This window comes from Argiope bruennichi, chromosome 9 (genome assembly GCF_947563725.1).
Source record: "Argiope bruennichi chromosome 9, qqArgBrue1.1, whole genome shotgun sequence".
NCBI lineage: Eukaryota > Metazoa > Arthropoda > Arachnida > Araneae > Araneidae > Argiope > Argiope bruennichi.
The window spans coordinates 126,771,556-126,790,645 of NC_079159.1; the positions used below are offsets into that span (position 1 = coordinate 126,771,556).

A 19,090-nucleotide genomic window follows, 5' to 3' on the forward strand; every position below is an offset into this window, starting at 1 on the left:
GGAGTTTAGTTTAGTTTACGGTTTACGCAAAGGTTTCAAATAATCGGAATCGTTATCGTTTGAACTTTTGTAGAAAATATGGTGTATTGTGTATGTAATAAGTTTGAAATGCTATTAAATAAATGGCATAATACTGTGTAATTTATTATTCATTGGTTTAGGATCATTATTAGAATTCTTCATTCTATTTTATTAATTTAATCGTTTGTTCGTATCAATTTTGTAAGTTATTCCAAAATTTTTCAAAAAACTGTTTTATACTAATCAGATGATGTATATTAATAATTAATACGAAATATAGAAGATTCTTCAGGCGCATTAATTTATCTTTTACTTCAAAACTACTTATATTTTTCAACTGTAAATTATATAAATTTTTAATTCATCTGTGATCTTGATGCTCTGATGCATGAATTTTATGATTACCGGCGTCTTATATATAACTCTTATTTATGTTTTTAAATTGTCCTGTTTTCAGGTTTTCACATAGCAGATTTTAATTATGTGGGGTTCGCAAGGTTGGAACCAATGGGCTTTGCAACCAGCAATGTTTAATGATGTTCCACATGAACAAAGTAAGTTTAAATCAATTCAGATTTGTATGCTTAATTTCGGTTACAACTCTCTAGTCGTATAATGTTAAAGTAGATTATTGTAATGCATTTAAAATAACGTTGCTAGATTATTTATAAATATTTTTATTGCCAAGAAAACAATTAGTAAAATTACACATCTTATGATACTTTTCTGTTTCTTCAAAATTTTCTCATATTTTATATTATATGCTTAATATTTTAGGATTTGAATATTGATAACTGATTTGATGTTGAAATAAAATTCCAAAGTGGTCAATTCCATGTCTGTTAATATGAATTGCATGTGTGTGTCCCTTATGTGGTTCCTAGAAAATGCATTATTTCACTGTGTGATTTAACAATTGGTGGTCATGTGATTTAACTTTTTAAATATGAACAAATTGATGTGATTTAGTTTTGATCTTTTTTTCATTGATGAAAATTGAAGCTCTTAGATAGGAGAAATAATTTTTAAGAACTCACTATGTGTGTTTAGAAAGAGGTAATGTGAAAACAAACATAGCATGTATGTATAAGATAGATAGGTCATTATATTGTTTTGACCTGTGTTATTTTAATGCATGTTAATCGTGTGAAAAATTTTCAGATAATCAGTTTCTTAATTATTTACATAATTGTAGGCATGTTGTTCACTTTAAAATTATCATTCTTAAATTTTTATTGTCTTAATTTCATTTGTTTTATAATTGTGTATGAAAAAAAAAAGGTGTTTTCAAAGTCAACAGATGTTATTCTGATTGTATTTAAATTTAAAAAGCAAATTAATTGAGCCCAATCAGCTTTTTTATTTTTTATAAATAACTGTCCTATGATAGTTTCCTTATTGTCTCGTTATATTATGCAACACAAATATGGGGGATTTATTATGTAAAACTTCTAGGGATTAGTAGAAGAGGGCAGAGTCTCCTAGTTTTATTTACATTATTGGTTGACGCGCAGCATTTTTGTTATCGTAAAGATAATTTTTGTTTCAAATTGACTTTATCGTGTCTTAGTTTTTAGTTTTTTTAAAAATTAAACACTTATTGAAAAAACTGAGTAATTAATATTTAAATTTATATGATAGGCAAGGTTTTCATAATCCCTTTCCATTATATAAAGTAATGTGTTTATGTGTATGATAAATTTTTCCAATAGTTAATATGTTAAAATTTTAAATGGATCATTTTAATCAAAAATAGATTGTACTGTTATTAAAATCATAGTATGTTTTCTTCCCTATCAGTTGACTGGGCAGAATTGGCAAAGCAATGGATCCAGATGCAACAAGCTCAACCATCTGAATCTGTTCCCTTGGTTCCTCCACCTCTTCCCCCACCTCCACCTCAAGTAGTGCCTCCTGTTTCTTTACCTCCTCCTCCTCCACCCCCTCCAGGACATGTGCCTTTAATGACAGAAGAATTTTCTGAAAATAGCATTGTGCCTGCTTTATTGAAGACACCTGTACCACATCCAGTTATGCCAGAACCTTTTCATGCCGAAAGTCCCTTTGAAAATGAACCAGGTAATTTTGATTTTGAAATTTTTAGATCAAGATTTTTTTTAAAAATCAAGAAGTTTGTGTGCATTGTAAATGAATGCTCGGTTGCAATATCTGAAATTACACCATTAATAATATTGAAAACTAAGTATAATAAATTGAATGAATTCATTATCATTCTTATTAGACCGACTGTCGAATTAAAAACTCAAGTTTGGCCAAAATATACTTTAGAATGTAAAACCAAGTACCTCAGATTGATTGTTAGTATTTAGAATATACTAAAATATAATTAATTAGAAATTAAGCTAATTTTTAGAATGTTTTGCCACCAACTTTGAGAAACTTTATCACTTTAAGAATTATTTTTGAACTATCTTAAAATTCAAGAAAATTATCTTTTCAGTAATACCAATTGACAATTTTAAAAAAAATCATATGTTGTACCCTTATACTCTTTATTATTTTCAATTCCTAAGCAACAGCTAACAAAACTTGTTTCATTCCTCAATTTATTTTCACTTTTCTGCCATTTGACGAGTCTCACGCTTTGAAATTTGTGTATCAATTGAATACATTTTATTGCATTGGATAAATTTAATGTTTTTTAAATATGTATTTCAAATAAATATTTTTTTATGATGTAATTGACCTCTTCCCCCACCTCCACCTCAAGTAGTGCCTCCTGTTTCTTTACCTCCTCCTCCTCCACCCCCTCCAGGACATGTGCCTTTAATGACAGAAGAATTTTCTGTCATTAAAGTTCTTTTTGTTTTGCTTTCAAGCTGCAATTTTTGAATTTTATTTTTAAATTATTGTTGTGTATTTTTGCACCATCTTAGAAATTATGTTAGAGAAATATTAAATAGAACTTTTAGTCTTAAAAAATTAATATTTGGGAAATGCTGATAAATATTTTTTTGTGTCATTTTTAGAAATTGTTTTATTTTATTTTGCTTATCAAAGCATATTATTTTTCCCCTCCTAATTTACATATACATTTGGGGAAACAAAAGTTTTACAATTTTTTTTTTCTTTGTACAGTACTTTTTTCTCTTACCTTTGATCATAGACAATTAACTCCTTATATAGCTAATATTAGACTGATCTCTTGTGAAAGCTTGTATAAATATTTGTAAATCTTATCGCATAAATTTTGCATCAACCAATAAAAGAGAAGTTCTAAATACTTATGTATTTCTTTTAAATCTTTTAATCAATACTAATATTTTTGGCAAAGCAAAAACGAGACTGTTAATATGTAATAATAATAAAAGAAAATACACATATATCTTTTCAGGATTCTTAATGGAACTGCGTGGTCTTAGGAACAAACATGCATTGGATAGAATAGTGAAAGGGCATTCTTTGAAATTTTGATTAACAAAAAAGATTTTTGATACTGTTTTTATAGCAAAACACTTTAAATAAAAAGGCTATTTAAAAATATTTTTCTACTATCATAAAATGATTTTTCCTTAGTACTAATTCAATAGTGTATCCATTTCTTAAGATTTTGGAATATCAATTTTTATTCATATTTAGTCTTAAATAAAATAGAATTTAAACCATTTAAATAACAGAGATATATTTATGATTATAATCCTTGATAGAAAAAAAATCTGTGCAAAATTTTATTGGATGTTTAGAAAAAAAATTAATTTCAAAAATTTGACTCATATTATTATTCTGAGCTTATTGATATATGTACATAATTTGTTAGGTAACTTGCTAATATTTTCTTTTTTGGGTGGGAGGGGAGGTAACCTTTGGAAAAAAATAAAACGAAAACATGTATGGTTTTTATTGTTATTAATAATCTCTTCTATATTATACATCATCATTAAATGGTAATAATTTTTTTTACTTAATTCATTTTCTTGTAAACATGCAATAGCAGAGCATTTTTATTATTGAACAAGTTAATATTAATGTCTTTTAGGCATGAAACTTTTTTAAAAAATCATATCTATATATTTAAAATAATAAGGAAAACAATTGATCAGACACTGATTCTGATTTCACCAATTTTTGTTTTATGTGAAATTTCATGATATCTAAATATATCGTCAATAGTTGCTTGATCTCCTCTATCCTCCAATATTCCCATTACCTTTACATTAGTATAGGAATCATTTTCAACAAGTTTCTAGAAATATATAAAAAATATATAAAGAGTTGTAAGAATATTATGAAAACTTCAGTAATAACAAAATATTAATAGATTGAAAGATACAGTGCACAGATGTATTCCAGGAACTTTTCTGTAAAAGCTTATTATTTAACTTTTTTTGTAGAGGATAATCTGTGGTGTATTTGATTTACATAATTTTTAAATATTGAGAATTTTGACTCAGCAAATTATTAAATTTATTATTAAATATTTAATTATAAAATATCAATATATTTAAATTTTTATATAAAAACACTTAGAACTGAAAATAACAAACACAAGATACAAAATAATAATATTTAATACATTTGTTATTAAATAAATAGTATAAAAAATATATGTGTAGGTTGCAAAAAGTATTTGGGTATTTGATAACAAAATATTTGTGTTTTGGAAATGGCAGCTTTCTGACACAAGAGATAACAGAGGATAGCTTAATTACAATCAGATATGTAAAAATATTTCACTGGGAATTATGTATTTTGAATTGCATATTTATGCTATCTTATTCTGATTTATTGCATGTCATTAGGAAGTCTTAGAACCCTGGAAATTTTTTTTTTTTTTTTTTTCATTGAGAAGTTTTATATGAACACTAAAATATGAAAGTATTCTGACATAACGGAGATCTGAGTGTAGTTTAATTACAATCAGAGGTATAGAAAAAAATTTCCTCTGGGTTATTTCCTATCTTTTCTGATTATCATGTGTCATCAATTTTGTTTACTTATTTTTAGTTTACAGCACTATGTCAAATTTCAAGTGAAATGCATTTTAATATTATGGATAAATTTTGAATAATGAATTTGATAAAAGGTTTAAAAACTCACTGCATTATAAATATTACTTTAAACAGGTTATTTGTAATTGTATTATAATTTAAATATGCAATCCAAAATAAAATCTTAAATTGCTGTAAGGAATAATGATATTGTTGGTGAATTTATTTATAATCTTTCATTTGTTGGGTCAGAAATGTTTGCTGAAGATATTTTTTTTTTAATTCATGAATACTTTATTGACTTGATGAACTATAATCACAAGAAAGCAAAAGCTTTGAGCACTTTAATAGAGAGCTGCACACTTAAACTTGAACATAGCAAGGAAGTTGTTTAATTATTGTAGTGAGAATTGAACAAATAAATGGCATTAATGGGTCATTTCTGGGTCAAATCTGAGTGAGTCATTTGGCACAGGCGAGGAACTTTGGGAGTGAAAGGGACTTTTCTGAGAAATGATATAAGGAGCACATGCACTATGATATTGAGTACCAGTGCAGGAATGTAGAAACAGGAAAATTAGGTTATGGATGCCATAGTATACTTCATTAGTGGTGTGGTTTTTGGAAGCCACATTGAGAGATAGCACAGAACTTAAAAGCCTCAGGTACGAGCAGCATGTCTGCTCAGATGGGATAAAATCGGTGGTGGAGCTTGGATTATATGGCTGAGCCAATTCTACGGAACCAATCGCAATTTCCCTTTTCCAGTAGGCTACCTTGAAGCAACGGTAACTTTCAGCGAGTTGCGGAGCTGTGCTGTAACGTCACATTTGTCTTGCTTGCCTCTCTTGCAGATTTGCATATTAATTTTTAGTAATTTAATGTTTTTAACACAGATAACTATACTGTCGATTTTTTAAATATAAACATATTCTAGCAGTTGCTTAGACGAATTGAAGGGACTTTTGGAAATTTTAACTTCGCCTTATTTAACTATGGCAGTCATTTTATGTACAAAAAGAAATGATAAACCAGAATCTGCTTACCTTGCAATATGAGTGCAAAAGTGACCAACATTTTTCTCTTCAGTGACTATGCTATATAATAAGGATTTCTTTGCCACATATCGACTTAGGAAAGGGAATCTTAACTGTCTAAAAGAATGTTGCTAGCATTAAAGATTTTCTCCTTTCCTTCCCGATTTCTTTCCTCTGATCCCTTCATTCGGAGCATGAGAAATGCTGAGGTCCGCAGTTTTATATTGTGTGCAGAATTAAATGAGAAGGTCAGAATTGGATTAGGAAATAAGAGAACATTTTAGAATGAACTTAATATGGGCTAAATTGAAATAAAAATTAGGAAATTAATCAAGATTTAAATTAGATTTAGAGATATCATTATTTTAAATATATATATATATCAAAACATTATATGAAATAATTCTCTCTTGCCCTGTAACCATTGATTCTGTAATCTACTTAATTCTTATATTTTTCTTATGTTCTTATTTCATGTTTGTAAAAATGGAATTTTTTTCATAAATTTTTCATTTTCTTCTTAATATATTAATGTTTTTAAAATCTGTGCCTTTTTGTGTTGCCAATAGCAATACACTATTTTAATATTTTTGGATCTTAATTATTAATTGATTAAACTATTTATTTTTTGATTTTATACCAATGGTGTCACCTAATATTTATTAAAATTCTGCTAGTGGATTGCTGAAAAATTTATTTCATGATTCATAATATTTATGGTACGAAATTATATTAAAAATCACTGACTAAAATGTAGAAAATAATTAAAACAAATAAATGTTAGTTTTACATACACTAATAAAAGTATGTTTTTAAGATTTTCATTTAACTTGTTTTCCAGTACCATTTGTGTCAAAAACAACAGATAACAGTAATTTTTGGAACAAATCCCAGTGGGAGGCCAGTGTACCTAACGATGTTGATGAAAGACTATGGGCACCACCACCTGTTGAGCCAACAGTTCCTGTATTACCTGGCAAGGAAACCTTTGATTATGGTCATGTACATGATAATCCGCCTTTAACAATGCAATCCATTGACTACAATCATATGTCCGAGTTTTCATATAATCAGGCAAGTTATGTTCTTTGTTGTATTCTTTTTCTTATTTCTATTTTCAAAATAAATTTCCAGATGTTGCTCATATTTAATAAATATTAAAACTTGCTGAAAAAATTATTTCTTCTTAAATATAAAATAAATTTGAGATAAGAAAAAAAATGATTTATCTTTAAAAAATGTGAGGACATAATTGTATTTATTAAATAACCAGATTGGTTCCCCCTCCACCTTTTTTTTAAGAATCCCTCTAAGAAAATCTTTTTAATGTAATTGAATGAGGGTGGGTTTTTTTGTTTTTTTTTTCACATACTTTCCAAACAAATGTTGACTTATTTTTAAATGGAAATTAATAACTAATAATTAATATTTCATTATTAATTATTAGTGAAGGAATTTTTATTATTATTATTTATTTGCTTAACTTACTTTATATGAAAGTTCCTTGCTGTAAGTATAATTTAATAAATCTCCAATAATTTGTTTTCTTAATGATTTGCTACATTCTAGAAAGAAAACTTGGAACTTTCTTAATAAGTTTCAGATATTCTACACTGTTAAAAGATATTTAATTGCATAAATAAATTTATCAGTTTATTCCTCTAATATTTGCTTTTTATATTTACTTTTTTATTTATATTTTTATATTTACTTTTAATATTTACTTTTTTTATTTTCTTATTTAAATAAAAAAGAAAAGAAAACCTTATCTTCTTTTGATTTTATCTGAAGACCCATTCATGCCTGTTACATTCATTGAACTGGAAATTTTATATAATGAATGACACATCATGTGTTAAAAAAATAATCAAAATATTTTCAGATTTGTAATAACATTTAAAAACTTAGTAATATTAATATTCTGATTATAGTGAAATTTAACTTTTTAACATAATCATTTATACTTAGAATAATATTAACGTATTTAATATGATACTTGTTTTTAAAAGGCTTTAAGAAACCTCATTTTATCATTTTTTTAAATATTTTTTTTTTTCGCTCTTTTTTTTTTTTTTTTTTTTTTTTTTGTACCTTTTACATGATTTACTTGGTTTCCTGCAAAATTTTTCTTTCTCGGTATACAAAGATTTGCCTGACTAATACAGAACATCACTAACACTGAAATAAGGAACGTGAAATTGGCTGGCAATTACTTTTTGAAAATTAAAGGCTCGCTACGGATTGGTTTTGCAAAATTTTAATTAGAAAATCAATTTAAAACTTTAACATATTCCCCACATAACATTAAGGAATATTGTAGCACATAATTTATTTTTACACTTTCTTTAAGGTGTTTATACAATATTTTCTGACACTCTTCTGTGAATTTGGTTGCCGCTTGTTACTTCTCATTTACTTGGATGGTTTGCATTAACTGTGATAGTATTAGAAGGATTTTCCCATTAACAGCTTTCAAATCTGACATTTTCCTATAGTATTTTAATGGATTTCATCCTCTTTTAAAGAATATCAGAAAAATTGTCACTCACATTCCATCAATAAATTCTTAACCCTCTCCTTTGTGAATCCATTTTTTAAAATGAAAGAAGCAAATTCCTAGTTAACATATGTTTGGAATTCAGTTCCGATAAAGAAACTTAGCGCAAAAATCCATTAGTGAACCCAAAGCAGAAAGTATTGTGTACAGCAGTTGTAAGTTATCTTCCACAAAAAAATTAATGCTATCGACTTTCCCTTGAATATATTCAGCAACCTACATATACTATAGAAATTAAAGAAATGTCTCAAGAAAACAAGAGGAAATGAAACAAAGGATTTTTCACTCATAGCAAAGTGCAACAATATTCAAAGAAGAATTGGGGGGGGGGGGGACTTTTATAAGATGTAGATCCTGAAACCGCCAATAAAAAAAAAATGTAAAATTAGCTCTAATAATAATAGTTCTCTAATTATCTACCTAATTAGCTCTAATAATAGTGTTCTTGTTTCTATGCTTATTATTTCTATTCATATAAATATTTATATGAATAGATAATGTTTTATATAATAATTTTTTTAATAAAAATAAAGTAAAAATAAAAGCTGCATGCATTAGTTAATTTAACAATACAAAATAATACTGATTTTTGTCATATTAATGTTAAAATTTGAGTTGAGTATTTTTGAAATTAGGATAGGAAAACAGTCAATTATTTTTTTATTTGTACATTTTTTTAAATTGTACATATAAAAACATATATAAATTATTAGGACATATTTAATTATATGTGATTTTAAAAAAAAATGAACTTGCATTTAAAATTATTCTGTTAAAAATGTGTCAGCATTATCCAGTATTAATAAATTCAGTTTTCTGAACTAATACTAAATTGATTCTAGTTTTTTTTGTATAATTAGCATAAATTTTTCCTGCCGTATGCTTCTGTGAAAATAATTTTGTAAATCCATTTTTTTCAAATTTACCAATGATTTGAATCTTTAATATTTGTAACATAAATTGATTCTATTCAATTTGCTGTTAATTCAAATTTTCAGAGTTTCTTTGTATTAATTATTGCTGAAGATAATATTGCCAATTTAAATAAAAGATGAGGCTGGATTCAATATCTAAACATCAATTAAAATTTGAAAAGTTGTTTTTTAAATAAAAGATTAAAATTTTTTAAAAAATTTTAAACAAGACAAAAAAAATATTCTATGAGTAGAAAATTATTGAGTTTATGTATTCATGCTTGTACGAAAGTGCTTAATTTTTGCATCCATTTCATACTACACACCCTGATTTCAAATAATGTTGAATCATTGCTTTCTTTCTTTGCTATTTCCACTCCGTAAAACCATATTCCATTATAACTAGCACATGAATGCTATTCACAGATTTCCTCGTATCTTGAATATACGTATAGGGAAAACACAAAGAATTTGTTTTTCTTCCAGATTTGAATCCCTGTTACTTGCTAGAGATTTGATTTAGACTTACTAAAGATTACTTTTAAAGATTTGGTTTTGGATATATGGATGCATTTTTTTAATGTGATCTAATTTTTTTAATTGTAGAGGAAGTTTAGAAAATGATTATAAACATAAAAAAATTTTATCTTGCAATGTAGACCCTGAGATTGAAGAAACCACTTTTGGAATTTTGGTAGTCTGTGAATATGTTAATTCAAACACAGAATGAACTAGAGAGATGAATTGTAGTAGTTTAAAAACAAATACAAATTGTGGACACATGATGTCATATGTATATTTGTGCCCATTTGTGAATTTCTCCACTTTTGCTATTCTTCAGCTTCCAACCAAATTTGAATGATCATTGTGAATAAAAAAATAGTTTGGAATGTATAAATAAATAATGCAAAATAAGTCATTTTGTTTTTTATTCGTTTTAGATGTATTCTACCCCAACCCCAGCACCTGAAGCTCCATATGACCAGTATTGGTCTCAAGTAAATGCTACACCAACAATAGCTCCAATATTTCTCAAGAAAGAAAAATCTTCTACAAACTTACCTGCTGAGGAAGAAACTACACAGATAGGTATGAATTCTAATTAGAGCAATAAAAAAAGGGGGGATCTGTTTTTATTTAGGTAATTAATCCATCCCAGTATTGTATTAACTTTTATTTGAATCCTTCAAGTTGGAAAATTTTCAAATTTCCTTTTCCCAAGATTTTATTTATTTTTAATGTAATATTTAATGAGAAATTTTGAATATTTTTTATTAAGTTTGTTTTAATTACTGTCAAGCTTATTTATAAACATTTACCATATTTATATGGAATTTTTCTATGCACCAGTTGATGAATCCCAGTGAATTTCATTTGGCATTTTTAATTACCATTATTTTGCATCTGTTTATTTCTAAAATAGTTGGTCATATACAAAATTTATTATTTGGAATCTTTGCAATTAAATTCAAAATATTGACAGTATATCCATAAATAATAAGAAATTCCTCATTTTCATCTACCTTTTCACTCGTCTTTTCAACAGTGGCAGCATTATCTGTTATAAAAGAATGCCAAAACATTTAAATTTTATCATTTTAATCAGGGTTTTTTTTCATGGTAATATTATATGAATTTTCATTGTATAAATAGTAGCTGTTTCAGTGGTCTGCTAAAAATGCATGGACATGGTGATACAAGTCACAGATTTATTTTGAATATTGTCTTAAGCTAAATACATTTTTAAATATATTTATATATTTCTATTTTTCCTTGTTGTATGTATAATTTGTTAGTTGTCTGTATTCAAGATTGAAACTGAACCATTATAATAAATTCAGACTATTCTATTCTGTTCAAACATGTGTTAATTGCATGAATAAATCTGGCAATTCATCATATATTTTCTTTTGATCAGATGTTGATTTGCTAATACAAAACTTATTATTAATAAAAAATGGTCTGATTTCAAATTTATTTATAACAATTAAATCCAGAGAACTTAAAATACTAAACAGTGACACACCATCAAATAAATTAATGTAAAATATGCATCACATATGCATAATTTTAACTTCGGCCCTGGTGAGAGTTAAAAGGTGAAGTTGGTCTTTGTGTTTCATGTCATTTATGAAGCTCCCAGTGTAAAAATCATGGAGAAAGGGCTCATATCTACAAAGAAAATAAAATTATCTGCCTAGTCAAACTTTATGTTGTGGTATAGGCTGCCAATAAAACATTTGGCTGTAATTCATTCTATTTCTTTAGCTTTTTGTCTATATATATATATATATTGAAGTGCCATTATTAGCCCATGTAACAATTCTCTTAGCTCGTAATGAATAAAGTGGTGTGATCGAATGATAAAAGCAAACTTGGGGGTCCATATTTAAGTTTGATATTCTGATTCAGGACATTAGTCAGATGAGTGAGAAATGCAATAAGCACTGCAACTACATAGTTGTGGCATAAGCTAAACAAGCACATTGGTATTTCTAGCACTTGTTTATAGTAGCCAGAACATGTGATCAACAGGTACAATTTCTCATGTAGTTGGAATTTGCAATTACTGCAATAAGCATTAGCATTAGTACACTGGCTAACAATTTAATATTTGTAACATTTTTGAGCATATCACTTAGTCTTCTCACATATTTCCTTACCAATAGGGTTGTTATAAATTGTGAAGAGTTTTTCAACCATCCATGTGACCATCATCATCTGATAAGCAATAAAAAATTTTCTCATTGCTTTTGTAATCAATGCTACAGATTTCGATCCATTGCTCATTACTTTCACAAATATGTTGTTAGCGATGTTGCATGATTGATTAAGCCTTTTTATTTGGATTTTTTCCTATCAGTGAGCTGTAGTTATATTGCTAAAAGTTATCTTGTTTCTATTTTACACTAATTTCTGATTTAGTACTTGCAGTACCTGTTAAATAAATAATATTGGAAAATCTACAAGGTGGCCAACAATGGCATTTTATTTTCTAGGTCAGTGTTTTGTTATTAAATTCGAAATGAGCCAAATCTATTTAATAAAATTTCTGATTGATTGCAGATTTTACAATAAAATAAGTGGTTGTATAGTTTTCTGTGATCAGTTGAAATTATGACTTAGAAGATAAAGACAAAAATTCTCAGTAAGTATTTAGTAGATAGCAATAGATTCCAGCTTGTTTTTGTGGTAGTAAGTTTCAGCATCATGATGCATATTAGATGACATGTCACTACGATTTTTAAATAAAACTGCAACTAGTCCAGAATTAGAAGCATCAGTTACTATAAGATTGGCAATCCTTGTTTAAAGTATGAAAGAATGGCATTGCTAGTGATCACAATTCAAATATATGCTGTTGATCATCTGTTATAGTTATGAAAATATTGCATATCTTCTTTCTTAAACCTTTCAAAAACTTGTGACTGTTTAGCAGTAACAGTATAATTGCAAGTATGCTTAGAGAACTGATTGGCAAATTCAAGGAAACTACAAACTTATTGAATTGACACGAGAAATAGCATTCAACTGATGCTATGGTTTCCAAATCAGGATATTCACCATCACAAGAAAGACTTTGGCCATAAAGAGTATTTCTGAGCCTGAAAATTATGTTTTCTCTGGACTCAACTTGAATTTGGGGTTTCTAAATGCTTCAGGAATTTTGTATATCACTTTAAATACTAATTAAACTCATTATGTGAAATCATCAATCTGTATATTCACATTGTGCTGTGCTAGATAATCACAAGCCAATTTAATTGTCATTAAGATTTCAAATGGCCTTCAGAGAAGTTCATAATATCCATTGGGAATTATAAAGCTAATTTTGTATGTATCAGTCTCTCTTATGCCACTGATGTTTAAATGTAGATTTTATGTTCATTTTAGAACTATAGCATTTGTCTGCAACACTTAATAATCGATTGGGTGCAAATTGATCTATGATGGAATTGATAATGTATGAAAAATCGGCAACTCATCTTGAAGTGGTTATCACTTTTATGGAAAGGCTGTTCCTCAGCAAAAGCAAATGATGCTTAAAGTGAATTAGAATGGTCACCAATTCCTTGTTTTAATCATTTTTGAATTTGCTTGTTTAGAAACTGATTATTACGCTCTGAAAGTCAGTATGGTTGATATCTAATAGTTGTTTCGTGTTGCAGTTGGATTTTGAATTCCACCTTTGGTGTCAAATTGGAATTATAGTTGCCCTTTGAATCTAAAAAGTTCAAACCATAATTTATCAAAAATAATTTGAAATTTCAGTATAAAAAATGAAAGTATAAGTGTAATTTTTTTAAAGGGGAAGAGTAATGCATTTATTACTCCTCCACTCCAAATGTTAATTAATGTAGTTAAAATCTTAGTTTAAAAGGTACTGTTTTTATCTGTTATTTAAAGTGAGATGAAAGTTTGTATTTTTACTATTTCTTATAGCCAATTAATTTTTAACAATTCTATGTATAGATGCTGCCAAAAGGAAACAACTTCCTGCTTGGATCCGAGATGGATTGGAAAAGATGGAACAAGATCGCTTAAAAAGATTAGAAAAAGAAAGAGCAGCCAAAGAAAATGCAGAAAAAATGGCTAAAATGGATTTGTTGAAGAGCAATTTAGATTTTAAAGATGGCTCGTCAACTGCAACTGTTTCTACTAGATCTAAATTTGTTAGCATTCTTTTTTTTTTTTTTGTAACTTATTGTGTTTAGCATCCTTTTAATTTCATTTATTTGTTGTGTATTGCTTTAAATTTTTTTGAAAATTCTTTTTAGCTGGTTATTGAGGAATTACTATTCCTTGAATCATCTATGTTTCATTTCTTAAAAGTGAAATATCTCTCTACATATAAAACGATCATGTGGATGCAAAATCAGGCCAAATTTTTTAATCAGCAAATGGTGACAGCTCATGCACTTGAATCCTTTACATACTTGCTCAATGGGAAATATTAATCAATGGTACACTTTTGAAGTTGAAAAATGGGAAGAAATGCGTTTAAAGCTAGTGGTTTCGATTATGAATCAAAATTATAGAAAGTGAAAAATTAGGCCAAATGGAAGTATTGAAGAGTCCTTAAGAATGTCTACTCAGAATGAATGAATAAAATTGAAATACAAAGTATTTATTTGCATGGAGCAATATTTCTGAAGTATCGGAGCATAATTGTGGGACTATGACTGGCCTCTGTTTTTTTTTTTGCCAGACACATTTTTGGGAAAAAGAAATAAATTCAACTTAGGAAAATACTTAATGTTGCCACAATAAAAAAAAAAAATTGTTTTAGAAAATCTAAGTGTACCAAAAATGTTGAAAGATTTACCCAATAAGTGATCAATACAAACTCAAATACCACTTCAGTTTTAATTATTGTTTATTATAAATTGTGGTTTTGAGGAAGTCAACAATATTCCAGAACCTTGGCTTCATTTAAAAAATATTTTTTGTGATACTTTTGCTTAACAAAATTCTGAAGATAATGGACCTCATTATGCACTTTCAGAAATTGATGAACTTCTAAAGCATTATAATTTAAGTCTGAAAAAATGTGAAATTACCTACAGTTCATCTGGTAGCCACAACTTTAAATTTACCATTTTTTTAACAGAAAAACAACAAAAGAAACAAATTCATGCAGAAAGACTTAGAGGAACGTAAGTTTGCTTTTATATATGATAAAACAGAAGATACATCAAAATATTCATTCTGGATAACAGGAGTAGGGAAAATTTTATTGCAATATGTTGCTACATTACTTAATTATTGGACTGCTCATTCAGTTTTTAAAACACTAATCCTTTCAAATTCAGCTTTAATTTGCAATCTGTAGCCAAACACTAGAAGCTAATATGCAATGCATAATTAATAATTTGAGATGAAGCCACTATAACTTATGTTCATGATTTTATTACTGTTGGCAGACTTCTACAAGATCTAAGTATTATTTATTGTTTGGTGGTAAAGTAATTTTAATAAAGACTCAAGATCATTGACTGTAACCAGCTGTTTGAGAAAGCATAATCTTTGACTTAAATATCTTAATCTTACAAAAAAAAAAAAAAAAAAAGAAAGAAAGAAAAGAAAAGAAACATTGAATGTCTTAGAAACTGAAACAGGGTGTTTTTCGTCATTATAAATGCTTACATTTGAAAGCCATTTTCAAGCACCTTAAAAGTGCTTAATTTTGAAAAAAGGTATTTAATTTCCTCTAGAAGTGTGAAGAAAGATTTTTTTCTCCTGCATATGTAGAAAAGCATGATTGCAAACACTTGTTTTCAGAGAAGGAATTCTAGGGTAAAATAGGCTCAAGGTTCCAACACTGAATGAATCTCCCTCCTCTATTTTTAGTGTATTTCTGTTTATTGAAATATTGTAATAGTTATTCGGAAGCGGCAGAACGAAATGCGTATTGTGCCATATTTTTTGCAATTCGAAAAAGATTCGAACTTCAGTTTTTAGTGTTTTGGATACTAAAGAATTTATTTAAGTTATGACTGATGTGCCCAATCAACGGAAAATAAGAATACAACAAAATGAATTTATATATCGAAGAGATATATATCGAATGCGGGAGAAGTTACTCTAAAGACATTTGCGGTAAAGCTTCTTTATAGTATAATAATAGATTCAATCATCATTCTCATTAATATGTTGCTTTGGAGCAATACATTGAATGACATATTAACCGGATTTTACTGTATTATATTAAATTGCAATTGATTGCAGTATGCAATTACATTAGTCAGTTGCCTAAAATCTAGTGTGATGTCCTCGTCTATTTGTTGGACCTGTTTCACCTAATTTTAATTTGTACTAAAAGGAAAAAAATTGTTGGATCTGATATTTAAACCTTTTTAAGAAATGGGGGGGGGGAACCCTTCAAATCTGTTGTTCTTTTGAATTCAGATTTTATAACAATTTTTGCCGCTTTTTTTTTTAATTTATAGAATTTTATTTTTATTTATTTATTTTTTCATAGAGAAATGTCTTTTTATATGTAAGCATTTGTCCTGTTAAACTGAAAGCATAAACCATTGAAATTAGGAGAATGAAATTTGGGGAGTTATTTTGGGAGTAGTAGAGATCCATTAAAAATTAATTTTTCAAAATATTAAATTCGAAGTTTAATTAAAAAATACTAGCAGAATTTCAACGTGTTTTTACTATAAATCAAAGCATATTCTAAAGTTATTTTTTTCACCATTTTAAAGATTGTTTTTTTAAAATAGCTTTTCAATTATATCAATTTTGTTTGAATGAATGCATTTTTCTCCCCCTTTAGTTTTTTTTTTTTTTTTTTTTTTTTTTGAAAATCAGTTTTTAACACAATTTGTAGCAATTAACGAAATTCAAAAAATGCCATTACTTCTTTGAATCATGGAGTCACATTATTTTACTCCTGTTAAAGTTGTAATAAAATTAATGATTTCTTTGCTTTAATTTAAACTTATAAAAATTTTAAAGCAGTTCATTCTGGTGTCTTCATGTCTGGTGCTGTCTTCCAAAAATTCTTTTTAAAAATTGCTTCAACTGTCATTTTTTATTTTAATTTTACTTCTTACTACAGAGCTAACTTTTTTTTTATTTCTAGCTATGTGAATATGTTTTCATTATTTATGAACACTAGGACTTGTTAAAGCATTTTAATCTCTTTATAAAATATATATTCATGTTTTTCTGTATTTTTTAAAAGTTAAAATAAGCTTTATTTATTTATTTGCATGTAGATTAAAAAGCAGATGTTTATTGAATTTTCAAACTGTTTTAAAAAGACCTTTACTACAGAAGTAAAAAACAATAAGACGGGCTTTATATAATCAGACCATTTCTGAACGCTACTATTCTTTTTTATTAAAAAAATAACTTAAAAACACATTTAGAAAATCACCTTGTTCTATTCTCAATTTCATGGCACTTTTGCCAGTCATTTGATGGAGCCATTCGGGAATGGCTATAATAATGGAATTAGTTTTATAAAACTACAAATAAAATTATTAAATATAGTGAGTGAATGCAGGAGGAAATTTACACTTTTCATCCCAGCCATGTTGATTCTTATTTGCTATTGCATATATAAATTCAAATATATAATTTTTGGTCATGATAGGTTTCTACGTCCGGTATCGACATTTTCAAAAATGATGTATCCATCTAAATGACTTATTAATTTGAAAAGATCAGGGATTTTTACTGTTAATCTTACAAAAATTGTCTTAATTTTTTGATATTGATAGTTTTTCTTTCTTTTTTTATGATTATTTTTATGTTTTCGTCAAAACCAAAAGGTATCATTTGTTTTACAGTAGAAGATGCTGTGCAAATACAGAAAAAAGTATTAAAATTTAAAGAATACGCATTTAAAATTATAATTTTTAAAAATTTCAATATAAACTATACATTATTATAAAACGGAAAACACCCTTTGCTAAGAAAAAAAAATACAGACTTACATGTGCAAAGGTGCTTCATTTTTTTGGCTAAGGTTCTTCAAAAGTGTTTAAAAGCACTTGTGTAAGTTTCTCATTACTCACCTTGTAAATCTTGGGTACCTGTTACTTATGAAGTTGTTGATGATATTGTTAGTGATGATCCTAATGATAGGCTAATATTTCCAGTGGAATTTCTCATCAGGGCTGACAACATATATAAATAAAATTTATATTTGGGATGTAATATAATGTTATTGCATAATTTAGCTTCAACATAAGGTTTATGTAACGGAACACACTTAATTGTAAGCAGTTTATAAGGTGACATTATAGAAGCTAAATATATCGATTCTGAACATGATTAGACTTATTTTATATCACTTATTTGATCTGAGAATAATATGCCATTCAAATTAATACAAAAACAGTTTCCAATTCATTCTATTTATAGTATGACAATAAATAAAGAAGGTAAAAATTTTCTTGATGCTTCAAAATCTTGCTTTCAGTGAAGGACAATTGTAAGTGGACTTCTCACAAATTAAATATTTTGCTGTCTTTGCTTTAAGTAGAGAAATAGTCGATTCTTTACTGAGAATAATTACAGATTGATGTTAATAATTTTTTTATTTTTAAACATCTTAGAACTTTATATTTTTCTTTCTAATATATGTGTGTGTGTATATATATAACTATATATATATAATGCCAGAAAATTTTAATTTTAAAAATTTGTGTTTTTGTTTTTAAAGATTAAGAAGTAATGGCTGTAGTTCATGTAATTTGAAATAATTTCAATTTATTTTTAATTAAGTGAGCATTTGTAATTTCTTATTACTACCAGAAATACGGAATTATTTAGTGAGGGAGCTGGGATCACATAGTGATCCCAAAAGAATCCTTACAAGGAATCTTTTGATTCAATGTCTGTTGTGACTCTAGGTAGAGATATAATCAGTTGTGTGGACCGAGATATTTGAAATGACCGATTCTTGGAGATCAATCGTGTGGAGCGAATAGGTTGTGTGGTTGATAGGAGGCAGCATGATTTTTGACTGTTGTAATTCATTACCAATTAATATTTGTGATGTCATATTTTAGTAAATTGCAATTGCTATTAATAATGTTAATTTTTTTAGGGAGTTCTTACATTAATAATTGTGAAATTGAATTTAGGTAG

At 27.3% G+C, this 19,090-nt stretch overlaps 1 protein-coding gene across 2 annotated transcripts in view; it reads left to right on the forward strand.

Moving 5' to 3' along the window:
* Nucleotides 1–19,090, forward strand: part of LOC129983743 (arginine/serine-rich protein PNISR-like) — a 35,956-nt gene continuing 16,866 nt past the window's right edge. Inside the window, exons 1-6 of one of the 2 annotated variants that reach the window (XM_056093352.1) lie at nucleotides 1–90; nucleotides 479–575; nucleotides 1,822–2,100; nucleotides 6,849–7,081; nucleotides 10,420–10,567; nucleotides 13,952–14,151. In XM_056093352.1, the coding sequence (XP_055949327.1) occupies nucleotides 503–575; nucleotides 1,822–2,100; nucleotides 6,849–7,081; nucleotides 10,420–10,567; nucleotides 13,952–14,151 (933 nt within the window). In that variant the 5' untranslated portion in view covers nucleotides 1–90; nucleotides 479–502. Of the gene's footprint in view, nucleotides 223–478; nucleotides 576–1,821; nucleotides 2,101–6,848; nucleotides 7,082–10,419; nucleotides 10,568–13,951; nucleotides 14,152–19,090 lie in introns of both variants that reach the window. The other variant, XM_056093351.1, reaches the window with a different exon arrangement.